The sequence below is a fragment of the Ochotona princeps genome, chromosome 25 (assembly GCF_030435755.1).
Source record: "Ochotona princeps isolate mOchPri1 chromosome 25, mOchPri1.hap1, whole genome shotgun sequence".
NCBI lineage: Eukaryota > Metazoa > Chordata > Mammalia > Lagomorpha > Ochotonidae > Ochotona > Ochotona princeps.
This window is the reverse complement of record NC_080856.1, coordinates 21,188,507-21,208,828: the sequence shown is the minus strand read 5'-3', so window position 1 is coordinate 21,208,828 and position 20,322 is coordinate 21,188,507. Positions and strand designations below refer to the sequence as shown.

Below are 20,322 nucleotides of genomic sequence, written 5' to 3'. Positions count from 1 at the left end.
CACATCTGCCTTTCTAATAAAAAAATCAATCCTAATAAACAAAACAAAAAATTTAAAAAGAAGTTAATATCTACAGTCAGGGGTGTTAGCTGGATTGTCCACGATGACAAAGAAGGAGGATGGAGAATTTCGAGTGGAGAGGAACACTGCGACCCGGAAGAACATGGGCCTGAGTGTGGAAGGGACAGAACCGCAGGTACACAGAGGAGGGAATGGTAAGGAGGTGAAGACTCTTCTCAGAGAGAGACAGCACGACAGTGCACTTGACCTGTGGGCTCTGCAGCTGGACTCCAGTTCATTAGCCTGGCTGTGACGCCCTGTACAAACTGCCTGAACCTTCAGCAGACATAAACATGCTAGAGTGTGGGAATAAACCAGGTCTTTCACAGAGAACTATGAAGAGGGGGAAAGAAATACGAAATCCCAGAGCAGACTACCAGGAAAAGTGGGTCATAGCTGGGAGAGACCAGACCAGCTCAAGGGGGAAAGAAAAACGGGGCATTGATCCTGCTGGTACCATTTCAGGCTTGGAACTTGTAGGAATCAAGCCTTGATTTTATCATCTTGGGTTCTGAAGGCTGGTTCTTCCTCCAGGCATACTTGTGGAGTACAGGTTTTTAGGCCCATAGCTCCAGGGACATGCAATGCTGTCAGTTACAAATTTCATCCCACTCTGTCCTTAACTCCTTAGCCTTCTCAATGAAATGGCGCACTAGCCCCTGCACTGTTTGGCAACAATGTTGCCAGAACACGCCCCATTGTTCCAATCCACACACTTCACACTCAGAATCCACCACCTCTGGCCGTAGTTAAATTTGTAGTCATTAAGTCAGAAGGAGGAAGTAATTGTTACCCAGGTTGTCTTCCACCAGATGATGGATGCTGGTCTATCCCTAGACGGCCACAATGGCAGGTTTCACTGGAGTAAACCCACGGGAAGCCTTTAATCTATCTCCCACATGGTGGCAGATTCCAATGACTTGGGTCATTACCTGCCGCCTCCCAGAGTTTGGATTAGCAGGAAGCTGAACTTGGGAGCCAGAGCATTGTAAAATGGGATGTGGACATCTTAACCACTACACCAAATGACTGCCCTTGACTGCATCTGCCTGTATTTACACGCGAGTGTTTTCACAGCAGTGGGTTTCCTGTCTTACTCATTTCGAGATCCAAATCACATGGCTATTTAGCTTCACTTTACCAAATCATGCTGCCACAGAGATTGCTCTCCCTCTCCCTCCAAAGGGCTTAATTAAAAACGAGTGGGGAACAAGGTTTTAAAGGGGTGGCTGGTGGGATAATGCTATTGATAATCATTTACACTTTAAAGCTGTGCCTCAACCTGGCCGTGTTTGCCATCCCTGGAACCACAAGAGGAATGGCATATGAGCAGCTTCTAGTCTTTCTGTCTGCTGATTAAAGATCTGCCAACCAATCTGGGGCTTCTCCATCACCACTGCCGCGCCTTGTCCTGGCAGCACCAGGACAAGCCCACCACACCGAGCTGCAAAGGGCAAAATACAGTCCTTCTCTCACCTCCATAAAGTTGTGCCTTCAGTGGTTTTTTTTTTTTTTTTTTTTTTTTGAAACAGAGAACAAATAAGCACAATAGAATTATTTATCCTTTTTATTAGATAGTCAAAATTAAGCAAACAAAATCAAGAAGCAATACAACTCTACTGAATTATAAACAGTTGCACTTATTGATTCAACAAAAATTATCCAATATTAGCCCATCAAGTTTCCAGTTAGGCTGAGCATCGGCTGGAGCAAAGCAAACAATTCTCACACAACAGAGGGAGCCTTTTGCCAGCTTACATTCTGATGCAGAAAGTTAACAATTTCAGGTTGAAGTTAGTAAAAATGAACAAAGCAAGGTTAAAAGGATCACTAAAGACTGCTGGCTGGGATTAAAGATCTGACCTCTTCTATGGAAGGGCTCCTATGAAAGTTAACAGTCGAGCTCATTCTGGGAATGTCAGGGGTTCTCAGTGCAGGCTTTTGACAATCGATAGGCAATAGGCGGTACTTGGTTTCATGGCAACTGAATACTATCACAAACCCCAAGTAGACGCAGCCGGGGACACAAGTCCTGCGGTATATGAGTTCATCCCATACGACGACAGAGTTTCTGTACCCTGTACAACTTCTAATGTCCCTCTGGACATTGATGTAGGACATACAGCTCATTCTCAGGGAACAGGATTTGTTTTTCCTCTGAGACAATCTGTAATCTGTCTGTCTTGTCCTATTACTATTTCAATGAAGGTGATTTCGCTTTTACGAATAGATATGGTAATATGAGCTATTCTGACGTACCCCGATACAGGTTTCCTCCTAGTGTCACCTGTACATCTCATCTTTCACCTTCCTCTACAGGAATAACCTCACAGCAACTCTTAAATCCAAACCTATTCATTAGAAGTGAGAATTTTAAAAATATAGTTCATGTCTTAGAGTGTGGTTATGCCTGAGCATTTACATATTAAAACTCATTTTCATTACAAATTTATTTCTATTTCCCCATTAGAATAGATTCAGGGCACTGTTTGAATCTTTGCAGAAATTCATGCATTATATAGACTGGATTATTTATCGATGATCTCTGGAAAAAGATACATTGCATAATATCTACTCTGGAAAGGATGAATAGATATGGTAAGAGTTTTGGTTGTTACCATGATTGGCAGCTGGCGAGGCGGCGCTACTGGCATCTACCATATGGGAGCCACGTATGCTAAACATCTTGCAATACACTGGACAGTTCCTCACAAAAAGAAATTATCCTGAACCCTACACGAATATGTTGAGTGTCTCACTAGACACTCATGTATGAGAACACGTCAAAAAGTTCATGGAAAAATATGAAACTAAAAGATTAATTTATTCTGGCACAAAAAATTGAAACCCATGCTTAATTTTCTCAAAATGTTAATTTTTCAGGATTCAAATGGCTAATCCTCCCCTTGGCAAGCACTGGGATCCCATATGGGCATTGGTTCATGTCCCAACTGCTCCACTTTCATCCTTCATCCACTTGTGGCCTGAGAAAGCAGTGGAGGATGGCCCAGAACCTTGGAACCCTGCACCCATGTGGGAGACTTGGAAGAAGCTCCTGGCTCCTGGCTTTGGATGGGCACAGCTCCAGCCATATGGGGAGTGAGCCAGCAGATGGGAAATATTCATGTCTCTCCTTCTCTTTGTAAAATCTACCTTCTTTCCCCCTCCCCACAAAAGTTAATTTTTCATCAATCTTTTTGAAGAGCCCTCCTATGCATGATTTCAAAATCTTTTTGCACCTAAATAAACTTATCTTTTAATCTTATTCTCCGCAAACTTTTTTAGGAACCCTTGTATGACCTACAGCTCATCTGTAAGACCACATTTCACGTTTCGAAAATCTGTAAAGCTTCTTGCATAGTAACTCTATTGCAATGAAAGCTACTGCATTCTTTCTCATATGCAAATAAGCCTTACCATATGCAGATTAGTTATTGCATCACTGGTTTTCATTCTTATGTCCCCACTCATAGCCCTGCTATTTCACCTTCCCAGGCTTCTATGTACAAAATAGCTTCTGCCTTCTTTTATGTTCAAAATGACTCGTAAGTGGGTAGAAGCATCTGACTACTTCAGGCTGTCAGTATAACCAGATGAAGAACCTTGTATTTGCTGTTTAGGTTAACAGCAAATACAACAGTTGGTTAATTTTTCACTTACTTCTAGTACTGTGTGCAAGTATATTTGCTCAGAATTGCACTTCAAGGAAAACAAAGCCAGAAGTGCTAAGAACCACTGGGGGGAAAAAAAGACACCAAGAACTGAAAGAAAGCCACAGTGGTCTGCATAGAAAATAAATGACAGGGCAGGGGAGGGAGCAATCCTAAAGGGCTGTGAAAATGGTTTTGAACTTTACCCTACAGGTATGATCAGATTCATTTCCAAGGAACATTATTAACTACGTTTTTTTGAAAAGATGACCACTGCGGTTGCTAAGCTGAGGAAACTTGGACAAAGAGATATGTAAGAAATAAAACTGGACTAGGGAACTGCTTACATGTGGAGCTAGAATAGGGCAGGGATTCAAGGGTGATTTGTGCGTTCAGCTGGGCAGAGGGCTAGGGACGCCGTTTAGTCTTAGAGAGAACACAGGGGCGACGGACAGTTCCACACATGTGTGGAGGCTGAGATACCTGTAAAATAGGCAACGAGAGGCGTCTATAGGGCAGTTAGAACCAGCTGGATAAACTGCACTTCTACAATCTGAAAGTCAAGCTCAAGAAATGATCATGTCAAAACAAAGTAGGTGAATGAGATAACCGCTGTGCAAATCTTCCAGAAGATAACCTTACTTTTAAAAGAAAAAAAAAAAAAACTCTACACTATTGCTACTAGAGCCCTTTAAATTGTAACCTTCTTTGTATTGATAAAAAAATGTAACAGAAAATCAACTCTCATGGCTTATGACATATACGCGTCTGTGGGAAGCAACTATACTAGAAAACGTTGGCAACTGGTATGGAATGTTGAAAAAAAAATTGGAAGGAAAAACTTGATTCATAGGAAGGAAGGAAATGTTGGTTCCAGGTACCTTAACTAATATAAAACCTCACTGTATTGTACAATTCCATAGGTGTATTGCATTTCTAAAAGAAGCCCCTGGCAGGGACATGACTTGTTTGGGACACTGTCCTCTGTACACACCAGGGCACAAATCCCGCTTTGTTAAAAGGCCTAGATGTCAGGAGGGATGGCCCTGCTCTAATTTCAACTGTGCACAATGACAACAGCACTTAGGTTTGTCAGCTGTGCTTGTTTCAGTCTTATTTCTGCAACACGGTCTCCTCTCCCACCCCCACCCCCCAAACCAGACACACTTTCATGACAACCTGACCTGGGGGGAGCAGGGGTGGGTGGCAGTGAGGAGCATTCTCTGTAATCCATGCACTACACAATATAAATGTCTTATCTACTTTTCCTCAATTATACAAAAGGCCCTAACGGGCAATTCACACAGTTGGGTACTTCTAGCTGAGCTATATTTGGTATTGCTTATGATTATATTGCCAGAAGACTCTGCTTGGAAGAAGTCTGTCCTAAATGTTGAGATAAAGAAATGCAGATCTTAATCAGTCTCATCACAGAGTACTACAATACGCAAAAGCATTTATACTCCCTCCTGTTTTCCTCAGCCTGTCCCTAAGCACTTTTTGCCCTCAGATTTTCCCAATGTTCCATCCAGCAATGTAAAGCCTCATATCCTTATTTCAGATGGTATGATTCAATTCCTGTCCAATTTCCCAAAGTAATTTTCTTGAAATTAACCCAAAGTGATATCACACATAAGCTAAGAGTAGGCGGGAGAGAAGTTTCTGCAATCACAGGAAACTGAGGAGTCGGCCTTTAACAACTGCGTCTAGGACAATACAAATGTTGCAATTCGCAGGAGCGCTTTCAGGAATACTACTGCCTGGTTCTCAACTCCAGAACCAGTTCACTGGTATTAGGGTGCGACCTGGGTATCAGAATTGTAGCTAGGTAGGGTCAGAACATGTACATATTCACTATTACCTGGGGCACTTTGGTTGTACAAATGAACACAGTGGTTATGACAATCTTTACACTGGTGTAGCCCTCATTTCTAACTGATCACACAGGCTTTGTCTGTTTCACTGTACTCAATCACATATGCTGGGAGAACCTGATCCTTCTGAAAGATGACAAACACAGAAGGGTTCAAGGTCGTATCCACACAGCTGTCATACTGCGGCGGAGGGCTCGTGGACATCCTGTTTCCTTCGATGAATAAGCCAGGGAGGACTCGAGCTACAAACATAACGGTGTTTCTGGTATCAACTAGGCAATTTTTGTGAGAATACATGGCATCTTTCGCAAAGTAACCTCCTGGAAACAATCAGAAAAAGACAAGGGTTAATAAGGATGACTACAGAAAACTCTGAAATAAAAAAGTTTTTTCTAGAAAAAGGATTAGTGTAAAAAAGAGGTTAGTAGTTTCTGAGATTACCAGCAGTACCATATGGGATCCCAGTGCATTCAAGGCGAGGACTTTAACCTCTAAGCTATTGCACAGGGCCCCTCTTTTTTCTTAAGATTTCTTCATTTTCAGTGGAAAGGCAGATTTACAGAGAGAGGGTGAGACAGGAAGGTTTTCCATCTGCTGGTTCACTCTCCAAGTAGCCACAATGGCCACAGCTGAGCTGATCCCAAGCACGAGCCAGAAGCTTCGTCCGTGTATTCCAAGTGGGTGCAAGGTCCTAATGCTTTCTGCCATCATCTACTGTTTTTCCTGGCTACAAGCAGGGAGCTAGAAGGTAAGTAGGGAGCTAGAAGGCATACATGAACATGGGATCCCATATGGGATCTCAGTGCATTCAGGGCAAGGACTTTAGCCACTAGGCTATTACGCCAGGCCCCTCTTATATATTTTTAAAGGCAGAGAGTGTTCAGCTTTCTACTTGTTAGTTCACTCCCAATGCTCCCTACAACCAAAGCTGTGGCATGCTCAAGACAGGAACCTGGAACTCATTCCCAGTCTCACACATGAGTGACAGGAACCCAGTTACTTGAGCCGTGACCTGCTGCTCCTGGGAGACACATTAGCAGGAAACAGGATCAAAAGTGGAGCCGAGCCTGAATCCAGGGACTCTGCTATGGATGATCCAAACCCCATCTTAACCCTAAGATGAACGCCTGTCTCTTCTCTCCATCTCTGATTATCATCCTTTATGGGTGACAAGAAGCTACTTTAAATGACTTCACAGATATGGATACGGCCAGAAAGAATCACAGGTAAAGGCAGAAGACGTGGTCAGCAGAGGAAAAGCTTCTTCCCTCCGGGAGAGGACAGGCACAGAGCTAAGGTCCAGACATCAAGCCCCGAGTCAACCGATCGCCCTGATTCGGGCATTGAAGGTTACTGTGAACTTGCTCTCTGGGATTAACAGACCCTGAACAAGCTGGTGAAAACAAAGAAGCTACACACATCGTACAGAAGCACCAGTTACGACATCACTAGTCAGACCCCTCTGTTCCAACACAAACCTCTTCCGTATTTAGTTTCATGGGGTCCATGCAGGGTCCAGTCAAAATTATTCCTACAGATAGACTCCATGTAGACACGGCTTGTTGCATAAAATAAGAGTTTTTCGTCGTCATTCGTCATTCTCGACTTCTTCCTATAATAATAATAATAATAAACAGTGAGACTCAGCACCAAGAACTAGCTACTATTGTGAGTCCCTAGTAAAGTTTAGTAATTTACAAATTTTATTTCCTCAGCCTTCAGAGTGGTATTATCAGCTTTCAGGCAACAGCTGGAAAACTATAAACGTGTGACAACTTTTCAATGACGGACATACAGCCACTGAATTGTAAAATTATAAAGCTAAAAGAGAGAGGTGCAAGAAATTCACACAATAAAACAGCAAGTGGAGTTAGAAGAAGCTGATGACCACTAAAGTAGACTACTGAATATGAAGAACAGATCTCCGCCAATCCCATCAATTCCAGGGAAACCCCAAAATCCGGTCACCAACCTTTCGAAGGCTTGCAAGAGTCTCTGATTCTCGATCTTCTGTATCTTTTCAATGGTGAAATTTTTCATAGAAACTTTAAAATGCCCACTTATCCCTAAATATTCTGGGCAAGAGGGCCTGAGCTCCATCAACTGGGGAAAAAAAAACAGATAAACAGGAAATACTGAAAGCATGATTCCTCCACAGGTGGGGGCCCTACACCACACATATCCTTGCTAGCCTTCTAACAGCAGGTGGCACAGGCCAGCTTAGGGCTTCCACATGTGGTAAAGAGCCAGACAGTGGGCCCATCTGTTCAGGCTAAGCCAAGGCTAACAAACCTGAGACCAACAAGCAGAGAGGTGCCTTGCGGTGTGTGATTTAGTCCAGTGATCTGCTCCAAAACCATGCAGGAGCAAAGGACCTGGAGGTCCCCAAGGAGCCCCAGGAAATGGGCCTATACAAGCTGCAGCATGATGTGGGGCCAAATGGTCTCACCTAGGCAGCCAAGGGGACAAAATGAGGTCCGGTTTGTGTCACTTTCATAAGAAACCATTTCACTGCTAAGCTGCAACTAACAGAAAAGTTACTTTTCCTCTCTGAGTTCCAGTTTCGTCATCTATGGAATACAGACACAAATACCCATCTCACAGGGTGGTTGTGAGGGTCTGCCAAACCTGGCAAACAGGGAGGGTTTCTGCAGAGGTGGGCTGCTTTCTGAGAAAACACACCCTTGAGTCGTGCAGAAATAAATTGAAAAAACCCGAGAAGGAGCGGGTGTCCGGGCTGGAGCTGAGAGACCTGCGTCGCCCGTCAGCCTACCAAGTGGGATTGACTCCTGACTCAGCTTCCTGCCTCTGGCTGCCCTCCAGTGCAGCCCCTGGGAGGCAGCAGGTGATGGCTCAAGAGACTGGATTCTTGCCACTACATTGGGAGAACTAGATTGTGTTCCTGGATCCCACCCATGGCCCGGGCCCAGCCCCAGCTGTTGCAGCCATTCAGGCAGTGGTACATAGATAAGAACACTCTTATTTAAGTCTCTTCAAAAAAAGTTTTTTCTTTAAAAAATAATAATAAACATACACTTAATAGCAAAATACTTTGTGCTATCTTTTAATGACTCACCCCAAAACAAATGAAATGCAAGTACCTTGTATCCATCTGGGGGCAGTAAGTCAAGGTTTGGCTGAGGAACAGCTGCTGTGGGCAAAGGCTCTGCTTGGGTCGACCTGGGCTGATAGCTACAAATAAAAAGACAGGCTCTGTCATTGGGTTTCCTCATGCTCAGGTGACATTTTACATTGAGCTTCCAGCCACTAAGCCAGGGCTTCTTGAGAGAAACACAGTGTTCATTCCTGCTTTTTCCTGGGGGCTCCCTTGCTGCACATTCTGAATATGGATGGACCAGAAATCATGCTTTTAAAACAACAGCAACATAAGCCCAGTGTGATGGTTCAATTGGCTAATCCTCCACCTCCAAGGGCCAGGATCCCATATGGGTGCCGGTGTGTGTCCTAGTTGCTCCACTTCCCATCCAGCTCCCTGCTTGTGGCCTGGGAAAGCAGCAGAGGACGGCCCAAAGCCTTGGGACCCTGCACCCATGTGGGAGAACCAGAAGAAGCTCCTAGCTTCGAATCAGCTGAGCTCCGGCCATTGCAGCCATTTGGGGAGTAAATCAGCAGATGGAAGATCTTAATCTCTGTCTCTCCTTCTCTGTGTAAACCTGCTTTTCCAATGAAAAAAAAAAAAAAAAAACTTTCAAACAACAACAACAAAATGAATTTGGTAAATTAAATCCCACTGATGCAGGATGCAACAGCATCAGTCCTTTTTCCTTGTCCTGCTCAACCCTCAGAGGTCCTGCATGTTAGCATAAAGCAAGTGTGTCCCACAGGCTCTTCATCAGAAGATAGACATTTAAGTTCTCCATGGAGCTGGGAGAAAGAATGTCTGTATTGCAGAGCAATCACACAGAAGTAAAACTGCTCTTCATACATAAATCATAGCCAGTGGTTGCAAAAAGAATTGATAGAAACCATCACCCTGCAACAACTAGTACCATCGGAGCTCTGAAGAATGCTGTAATGGAGAGCCCTTCCTCTTCTGCATCAGTAGCACGACAATTAGACACACTCTCTCTCAATGAGATGTGACAAGGGGTATGACCACACTTTGTGGATCAAAACCAAGCCAAATCGAATTAGCATCCAAGTCTGATAATCTGTTTACAGGTATTATGTATCACAGGGCTATCACTGTGGCAGACCACGTAAAACCGCTGATAGTAGCACCAGCATCCCATATAGGTACTCAATCATGTCTTGGCTGATCCACTTCAGCTGCCTGTATTAATGTGCCTGGGAAAGCAGCGGAAGATGGTCCAGGTCCTGGGGACCTTTCACCCACATGGTAGACCCAGAAGAAGCTCCTGACCCCTGACCTCAAATCAGCTCGGGACTGGACATTTGGGGAATAAACCAACAGATTAAAGATTTCTCTCTCTCTGTCTTTATCTATATCTGTCTTCTCCTCTCTGTGCATTTTCCTTTTTAAACCAAATAAATAAATAAATAAACCTTTATTTTTTCCAAAAAAAAACATATTACATATTTAAAAAAAAAAAAAAACCATATTACGGGCCAGGCAGCGTGGCCTAGCAGCTAAAGTCCTCGCCTTGAAAGCCCCGGGATCCCATATAGGCACCGGTACTAATCCCGGAAGCTCCACTTCCCATCCAGCTCCCTGCTTGTGGCCTGGGAAAGCAGTCAAGGACGGCCCAATGCATTGGGACACTGCACCCACGTGGGAGACCCTGGAAGAGGTTCCTGGTTCCCGGCATTGGATCGGCGCGCACCGGCCCGTTGCGGCTCACTTGGGAAGTGAATGATCGGACGGAAGATCTTGCTCTCTGTCTTTCCTCCGCCCTGTATATCTGACTTTGTAATAAAATAAATAAATCTTTAAAAAAAAAAACCATATTACGAGTAGCAAGAGGACTTTATAACATTTTCTATAACTATAATGTCAGTATATACTTAAACAGCAGAATGATATACTTGTGACTTATTTTTTAAGATTTATTTTATTTTTATTACAAAATCAGATATACAGAGAAGAGCAGAGACAGAAAGGAAGATCTTCCATCTGATGATTCACTCCCCCAAGTGGTCGCAATAGCTGGAGCAATGCTGATCTAAAGCCAGGAGTCAGAGACCTCTTCCGGGTCTCCCAAGCGGGTGCAGGGTCCCAAGGCTTTGGGCCATCCTTGACTGCTTTCCCAGGCCACAAGCAGGGAGCTGGAGGAAAGCAGGGCTACCAGGATTAGAACCGGTACCCATATGGGATTTCAGTGCGTGCAAGGCGAGGACTTTAGCTGCTAGGCTACCACACCAGGGAGGACTTAAACTATTGTTACAATGTAGGGGAAAACAGCAGAGGGAAGAGGGTGGGGAGGGTGGAAGAGGAAATGCTTGAGCCTAAGGAACTGTATCATGAAAAATAAAGAATTTATTTAAAAAAAAAAAAATAGCAAGAGCAGTGAAATCTGAACAGGCCGGTGTACCAGCTCTGCTCTGTAGGAACGTGTTAACGGAAGTCTCCGATGAAGCCGGCTTGGTTCATCATGCTCAGTGTGGCTCCTGAGTCCAAATCAAGGGGGCAGAATGTGATCCCGGGCGATGGACAGCCAGTGCCACCTGTCACCAGGCTATGACCCTAAGGTGCTTCAACTCCCAAGAGAACAGGAACCACTGCTGAGGTGGAGAGATCCCAGCTGAGGTGGAGAGAGCACAGCGGTTCCCATTTTTAGATCTTTGTGAGATGTTATTTTCCAGAGTCCCTCACATTTATTTCTCGAGAACTTCTTTTTTCATGAAATACTCTGGACTCTTACAAATGAAGGAATCTAATTAGAACACCTTGATTTACTTTGCCTTGAAGGCTGTTTATAAAACCATCCGTTACCCAGAAAAAAGGGAAAATGAAACAGTCATAATGTTCATAAACAATGTACATTTTCTAGGAGTTTCATGAGCAGAGTTATGATGAATCAACCACAACAAAAGTGTCCTTTAAACTGTGGTAATGCAACAAGGTGGAGGAATCCACCATGGGGGGGGAGAGGTGGGGGGAATCCCAGTGCCTATAAAACTGTGTCACATAATGCAATGTAATCAATAAAAAAAAAATCATTAAAAAAAAGTGTCCTTTAAAAAAATCCCCTCTGGGTCCTGCACAATAGCCTAATGGCTAAATTCTTGCATTATGGCCTGGGAAAGTAGTAGGAGATGGCCTAATGCCTTTGGACCCTGTACCCACATGGGAAACCCTGAAGAAGCTCCTGGCTCCTAGCTTCAGAGTGGCTTAGCTCCAGTCATTGTGGCCACTTGGGGAGTGAACCAGCAGACCGAAGCTCTTCTCTCTGTCTCTCCTTCTCTCTATACATCTGCCTTCCCAATGAAAATAAAATAAATGTTTAAGAAAATTACCTCCAAAACCAACTTCATCGTTCTCCACAGTCCTTCCCTGGCTTTTCTATCTCCCTCTACACTCCCGTTCTCTATGAAATCAAAGACATACAGAGGAATCCACAGCAAAACCAAACTCCAGCATGTCTGGTTTATTCCTAGGCACACCCCAGGAATCCAGCTGCTCACAGCTGGCGAAGCTGAGGCCTCAGCACAGGTCAGAGGTGTGCACAAAGCTCCCTGCAGTTGAAGGGAAACACCTGTTTCCTGGTGTGGTGTCCTTGCTCCCAGTATCCTGCATCCCAAGCCCTTTCTTCACAAGATATTACAAAATGAAACCGCCGTAGGATGCAGGGAGCTTTCCAAGAACCCTGGGTCCAGATGTCTGGGCGGCTGGATGAGATCCTGGCATGAACATCTTCAGCGTGCACCAGCAGGCAGTGCCAGCAGACAGTTTGCAACACTCACCCTGGGATCCTCCTCATCTGCTCCACCTCCCACACAGACACGAAGGTCGGCCGTCTCACCACCTCCCTTTGGGTCTTGGAAACAATGTTGGTCTGAATCATCCCTTCGGGTGACAAACAGAGAACAAACAAGAAGCAATGATTAGTCCTCGAACATGAGTTCTGGTAATTCTCTCAAGGGCTAATGACACAGCAAGTATCTACGATTGAACTGTAACAGATACAATCCTTGTGGATGAAAAATGTTCATGATTAAACAAATAAAGCAAACCCAAATCCAAAACAACCTTGTATCTTTCAGTGTCCCTAGTACAAGGTGCAGAAAGCAAAGCTGTGAGTGAGCATCATGGGTTTAATCTAATCTTTAAGCCAAAGTCCTACAATAAAAACCGGAGAAATGGGATGGTTCAAGGTCAAGACATCAGTCATTCCCCAATCTAGACACCAGTGATTATGGAAGGGAAAACAGTGGCTTTACCTTGAAGGCATTTTTATTCTGGATCAGTGTGAAATTTTCAATTCATGCATATTATATATCTGAGCCCAAACTACAGCCAGAGTGATTTCACTTTAAAAAGAAATCATCGGAAGGCAACACCACAGTGCAGTGCGCTAAGCCTCCACCTGTAGCACCAGCATCCCTTAGAGGCACCAGTTTGAGTTCTGACTGCTCCACTTCTGATCCAGCTCCCTGTTAATTGCCTAAGAAAGCAAGAGAGGATGGACCAAATATTTGATCCTCTGTTTCTGGTTCCTGTCTTTGGCCTGGCCAATGCCCGGCCATTGTGGCCACTTGGACAGTGAACCAATGGATGCAAGATCTTTTTTCTTTTTCCCTATGTATGTAACTATGCCTTTCAAATAAATAAGAAGGAATTAATTCTTTTTTTAAAATAGAAAAAACACCATTGGTAGTCAAAGTAAAAAATGGCACTATCACTTTGGAAAATGGCTTGACAGTGTTTTATGAACATTTACTGTTATGTAATCCACAACAGTCTCAATCTCATGCCTAGGTATTTGCCAAAAAGAAACTCTATTGTCACATAAAGATTTGCATATGAATGAATACTCATAGCAGCATTATTATAACAATGAAAGAATGGAAACCAACCTGATGAAAGACTATACAAAAATAGAATTTTACTCAGCAATAAAAAAGCAAGAACTATTATACATGCACCCATCATGTTGAGTGACAGAAGTTGTCAACATGCAGAGTATATATCTTTCAAAAGTCTACTTATATGAAGTTCTAGAATAGGTAGAACTAGGCCACAGAACAGGAAGCAACATCAGTGACTGCCCAAGACAAGAGTAGTGGGTATGTTTTGTGGGTGGGGACAGAACAACAGCCAAGAGGCAGAAGGAGACCTTCTGGATTGATGGAAGTGTTCTACAGCTTGGCTAGTTGATGGGCTGCATGCACTTGTCCATATTCACCCGTCTGCACACTGAAAAGGCATGCATCGTATGGCAGTGATGCAGCCTCCGTAACGGCAACATACATTGAGCAAAACCAACACAGAAATAACAAAAAGAGCAAACCTGCTCACACCACGAGGCTACCCAAAAACCTTACCAAGGATGAGAACAAGATGGCGGTTTACTAAGAGCCTCCAGTGCAATCTTCCCGCACAGGCACAAGTGTGAACATTTCTACAGACCAAATCACCTGCAAGAGCTACAGCAGCCAGCCTCAACCACAGTGCCGCCTCATCTTATTATAGCCCTGAAAAGAGTCGTGTTGAAGAAAACAGGAAGGAAAAAGAGTTACCCACATCACCACTCCCCCAGCTCCAGGGCCAGTACCAGGCTCTCTAGGGGCCCCAGCCCCAGGCCCACACCTGCCGAGAGAATATTTAGCGCTTCCACAGCCAGGCAACTTCTGCTGTTCTTCCCCAAAAATGCCTGCAGTAAAGCTTATGGGCAATATGGAATAGCACGAAAAGAGTAACTATTCAAGTTACTGAGGTTCAAGAAACACCTGAGAATGCCAAAGGCGTAGAGAGCATATTGAAAGAGATTGTGACAAAAAGCTTCCCAAACCCAGAGCAAGATTCAAAAAGGTCAATGAGCAGCAGTCAAATTTAACCCAATCAACTTTACCCCCAAACATTATAGTTAATGATAAAGAGACAAACTCTTGAGGCCAGCACCGTAGCACAGTATGTTAAGCTGCAGCCTGCAGCACCAGTATCCCATATGGGCACCTGTGCTGTCATTTGTTGTGCCTCGTGTCTTGGGTTTGTGGCAAAAAAGCTAAAGTTTTCTCTGTAATATGCCCACTTTGATTCAACATGGCACTGGTATCCCAGAAAAGCAATTAGGCAAGAAGAGAAAGAAATTAAGGAAATAAAATTAAAAACAACTCATTTTGTCACTGACTATGGATAGCATGATCTTTTCATTTTAAAATATTTATTTATTTTTCCTGGAAAGGCAGGTTTACAGAGAGAAGGAGAGAAAGCTCTTTCATCCACAGATTCACTCCTCAGATGGCCACAATGGCTAGAGTTGAGTCAATCTGAAGTCAGGACCCAGGGGCCTCCTCTAGGTCTGCCATGCCGGGACCAGGTCCTGAGGCCCTGGGCCATCTTCCACTGCTTTCTCAGACAAAAGGAGGAAGTCAGATGAGAAGTGGAGTAGCCGGGACACAAACCGGAGCCTATATGGGATTCCAGTGCTTGTAGGTGGATTAGCCATTTGAGCCATCACGTGAGATCCAAGATGGCTTGATCTTAACATAGAAAACCCAGAGGGTCAGCCTGTAACAAAGCAGGTTAAGACACTGCTTGCGATGTTGGCATCCCTTACCAGGGTGCCAATTTGAGTCCATGTCACTCCACTTCCAACCCAGATTCCTGATAACGCTGCTAGGAAGAAAGCAGAAGATGGCCCAAACACTTTGGCCCTTGATTCCCATTTGGGAAACCCAGTTAGAGATCCTGGTTCCTGACTTTGGCTTGGTCTAGATCTGACTGTTGAGGACATTTAGGGAGTGAAACTAACAGATGGAAGAAGTTTATCTTCCTGTGTTTCTATTGCTCTGCAAGTGAAATATATATATATATATATATTTAAATATTTATATTATGTATTTTAAATTATATAGGTAATATATAAATTAAACATTTATATTTAAATATATATAAATTTAAAACCCTAAAGACTCACCAAGAAGCCATCAGAACTAATAAATTCTACAGAGCTGCAATGTACAAAGTCAATGGACAAAAATTACTACCATTGTTTAACACTATTAGTGAATTACCTGGAAAAAAAAAAAAACAAGAAAGCAGTCTCACTTCCAATAGCTACAAAATCTGGAATTTCAATCAAAGAGGTATTCTCTCTCCACAGCTTCTCCCACTGCCTGAACTTGCCTGACTGGCCTGCTTGTTCTCTCCCCAGCCTCCTGGATGCAAATTCACCATCCTCATCACCGGCACACAATTGGCACGCAAGGTCAAGCTTGATGAATGAGAGAATACACTTGCTGTCCAGTTAAGAAACACAAAATTTGTTTGAAAACAGGGAAGTTGTTTAGCCCGGTGGCTAGGGTGCCTACACCCGACCCCAGGCTTCCTGGCTGTGCTCCTGACGCCAGCGTTCCACTAATGCAGCCCTTGGCAGACAGCAGAGACGGCTCAACTGGGTTCCTTCCAGCCATGCTGGTGATTCAGATCGAGTTTCTGATTCCTGGGTTAACCAAGCCCAAAGCTGGCCTTGGCAGGTTTCTGTGTGATTTGGAGCTCTCCAGCAGCAGGGGGCTCTCTTCTCTCTACCCTCTGTCTATTCCCTACCCAACTGACCTCCAACTAACTTTCCCTATTGTTCAGTCTCCTTAATAAACAGAACAAAAAAAGGGGGTGGGGGGGAGGGCAGTTAGAAAACACAGGGCAAACATTTGGTCTAGTAAGTAAGATTCCAGTTAGAGGGTCGGTCACTGTGGTGGCACAGAGGGTTACGCTGCCACTCAGGACACCTGCATCCATATCAGAGTGCTACATGAGTCTTCAGTGCTCTGCTTCTGCTCCAGCTCCCTTTTAACATGCCTAGGAAGCAGCAGCTGACGCTCAAACACTTGAATCTTGTTCACCCATGTGGGAAAATGGGTTGGAGTTTCCAAATAGTGCCGCCATACAGTGAGTCAACAAATAGAACCGGCTCTCTCTCCACTGCGAGCACTTGAGGTGTGAACCAGCAGATTGAAGATCTTTCTGTAAATCTGACTTTCCAATAAAAGTAAATAAATCTTTTTTTAAGGCCTTTTAAATTTCAATATACAGATGGAAAAATGCATGAATGTAAACTTGGATTCTGCCTTTTTCAGCTTACATCCAATTTTGCTTTTACAACACAGTTTTCACAATCGTATTTTTAGTTAACTACTCCACACACCACTCAAACTGAATAGCCCAGTTTATTTAGTCATCGGCTTTCTGGCACTCAGGTAGCTACTATTTTTAAAGTACTACACCAGGACTTCAATAAACATCTTTGTGCCTATCACTTTCTTATTCTTCTGGCAAATCATTTCCCGAGACAGATTTCTGAGGGAATGAAGAGGCAAGCGTGTCTTGCATGTCTTGAAACAAACATGTTGCTTTTGAAAATGCACTCCTAAACGCTCCTGGAAAGCCCTGTCACTTTACACAGACTGAGAGGTAGAACACTGAAGGCTCAGGAACCACCTGAGAACTCACAAACTGCAGAAGCTTCTTCCTAAGCACCTGCTGAGCTGGTCCCAAAAAGACTAGTGAGTATCTGATGACACGCACGCAGTGGCTAGGGTTGTACACTCCGAAGGAGGCCTGTCCATGGGAGAAGCTGTCAGCTGAAGGCCTCTCTGTAGTGGTTCAAATGCACATGGAGGAATACAAAGGACTTCAGCCAAAGTGATGGGTGGAACCCCTGACCTAGATGATGACTCCAAAACTCTGCAGGTGCTCAAAGGTCCCAAGGTCACGACCATAGTCATCAGCACTTGTAAAAAAACAAACACCCCCCCCAAAAAAACAGCAACAACAACAACAACAAAGAAAAAAAAAACCAGCTGCAGCCTGGGCTGCCTCCACTGAGCCAGAAACTCAGCATGGCAGAGCTCAATCCCCTCCCCCTGCACCCGAGTCTACTGGTCCAATCCTTTGATTTTCCAGTTGAGGCTACTGGGTCTGGAATGGCCACTTGCCCTTTCCAGCATTGCCCAACAAGTCCCTGGGCTCTAGAAGAGTCACCGGCCACCACCCACAGGCATGGTGGGGCACATCCAGGTTGCTCTGCTCCCACACATACAACACTTGCTGAATTCCACGCGTGACATCGCCAAACACCAAGCTTACCTTGGAAACTGAGCTCATAGCTTCGGACACCCGCCTGAAATGGCACAACTCCCCTGGGGCAGGACTGAAACACAGACTCCAGGTACAAAGAGTCGACACTTGAAGCGGGCTGGTTGTTGTGCTAATTAAAAAAAAAAAAAAAAGAAACGAAGAACAGGTAAAGATTTCAGGGTAGGCTTTTAGGAAATCCCTGCCATTACCTCGTAGGTAGCCATGCATCTTGCTTCCCAACAAGAGTTAAGGGCTTTGAGGTTATAGCCGTGTCATCATCCTATGTGGTCCACATTCTAAAAGAAAGCATTCTCTCCTGCCAAAACTGACTACCCTTGCAGGATGTGTTGCACACACCTGTTGCTCTCTGAGGGAATCCAACACTCAACTTCTGTGTGACTTAGGACATTGTGGCCATTTGAACCCAGCTTAAGATTTGTAGCAAAGGGAGGTGAAGAAACACATCCTCCTCCATGTTCAAGATCGGTAAGAGTACTGGTGTTGAAATAGAAATGACCTTATCCTCTCGTCTGCCCTCAGCCACAGAAAGCAAGCGAAAGGATCAAGTCTCCAGCCAGGCAATCACATTGACCAGTGAACTATGATTTGATATTGGCTGGAGCAATAATAAAAAGGCAGAGAAACATTCAAAAAATGCAAGAAATCTACTCTCTGGTTAATTCCTCAAATGTCCACAATGACTGGGACTGGACCTCCACCCAGTTCTACATGGTTGGTAGGCGTTAAGCACTTGGGCCATTTTCAATGCTATCCCAAGTGAATTGGTAGGGAAACAGATTGGGAATGAGGCATCCAGGACAAAAACTGGTACTCCAGTATGGGATGGCAGCATTGCTTAGTTCATAACACCACAAGGCCCCCTGTCTCAAAGACATTTTAAAGCATCAGACATTAAGGGTCCAACTATCAGAATGAGCAGTGCTAGCAAAGTGTGCTGATTCAGGCTAGGAGACAGGCTAGGCTGCCATTCTGCTGTCTCCACTGGCAAGGGCAGCAGATCAGGGCCGAATGAAAGCAAAGCCTTAACAGCAAAGGTTTCCAATATTAACGATGAGGAGTTAATGACAGCAGCAATCACCCTGACCATCTCTGGTCTTCTTGAACCCTGTACGTATTGTATTCATGGATCTTTGTAGGTAGTGAAGTCTCTAAAGGTTCGGGCTACATCAAAAATAGTCTAAGCAAATTTATTCAAGCAGTGTCCTTATGAGACCAATAGACCATTGGATGCATGCCAATGTCACGGACTGTTACAGCTGGGAGGTCATGCTGACTTACTAGAAGATTCTGTGTCCAGAAGCATCTCTCTTGTTTGGGGATTCTTTCCTCTTTCTTATATCTGTCTGCATTTGGGCCAATTATCAGATGTGTTTAAATAAGCATATCTTTTAAAAAACTACATTCACTTGTCTTATCTATCTATCTATCTATCTATCTATTTATTTATTTATTTATTGGAAAGGCAGGGTGAAGGAGACAGACAGAGCTTTCATCTGCTGGCTCATTCCCCAAACTCACAGGAGCTGGGTATGTGATAGGTCAAAGCCAGGAGCCATGAACCCAATCCAGACCTCCCACAGGAGTGCTGGAGCCCCCACTACTTGGGCCACCATCTGTGGCCTCTCATGTGTGCATCAGCAGATGTCAGAATAGGGAGTGGGACCACGACAAACCCAGGTACTCTGATATGGGCGTCTTAACTGGTATCTATGGATCACTACACCAAATGCCTGCCCTTCATAGCTTAAGCTGTACTTAAACTGGGCTGTCCTTAAACTGTTTTATCTGGGCTGACCCTAGCTCCTGGGAAATCCCCAGACATCACTGTCTTAGGTGGCAGGTAGCGATACCCTTAAAAAAAACACTTCATTAGGCCTCAGGGTGCCATCAGGTTAATGGCCATAATGTGTCTTCAACACTCCAATTCTGCATGAATGAAGGAGCCTTCAGTTATTTGTTCTGCCATTGGACTTAAATTGATGTCGCAGTCACCACACTTTGGCTTTTGTCCTGTCCTGACTCTAAATAATCTTCCAGGCCATCAACTCTTGCCGCTCCACATGTTTTCCCAGAGACTAAGCTTAGTTCTGTGCTGGCAAACAGCTGCATAGGCCTACATCTGCACATCCCACCTGATGCAAACCTAATGACTACAAGCCTCTGGCCCCGTCACTTCTGTCATCACCCTGTCCTACAACACTGCTGCCAACCACCCATTTAATCAATCATCACTCCTTTAATACCACATCCTGTGCCTGGCATCTCTGCTGATGTAAGTCTGAATTAATGAAGCACTTGCTTTCCATAAGGAACAGGGATGGCAAAGCCTGTGCACCTAGCTCTTGGTGACCCAAGTTTCTTCCCCACAAGTTCCTGCTACAGACACTCCTAATGCAGAACTTCCAGTTGTCCCACTCTACACACTGGAATGTCAATGATAAGAGAGAAAAGCTATGAAGCATCATCCAGGTCAGAGGTGGGAACATCAGGCCCATGG

The 20,322-nt window shown here is 44.3% G+C and overlaps 1 protein-coding gene across 1 annotated transcript in view; it reads right to left on the bottom strand.

Moving 5' to 3' along the window:
• Positions 1–1,607: 1,607 nt before the first annotated feature.
• ZC3HAV1 (zinc finger CCCH-type containing, antiviral 1) overlaps positions 1,608–20,322 on the bottom strand; it is a 51,952-nt gene continuing 33,237 nt past the window's right edge. Inside the window, exons 8-13 of the mRNA XM_004594476.2 lie at positions 17,814–17,934; positions 12,470–12,572; positions 8,686–8,776; positions 7,557–7,687; positions 7,063–7,196; positions 1,608–5,904 (exon numbers count right to left, since the gene is read on the bottom strand). Coding sequence (XP_004594533.2) covers positions 5,642–5,904; positions 7,063–7,196; positions 7,557–7,687; positions 8,686–8,776; positions 12,470–12,572; positions 17,814–17,934 — 843 coding nt within the window. The 3' untranslated portion in view covers positions 1,608–5,641. The remainder of the gene's footprint in view (positions 5,905–7,062; positions 7,197–7,556; positions 7,688–8,685; positions 8,777–12,469; positions 12,573–17,813; positions 17,935–20,322) is intronic.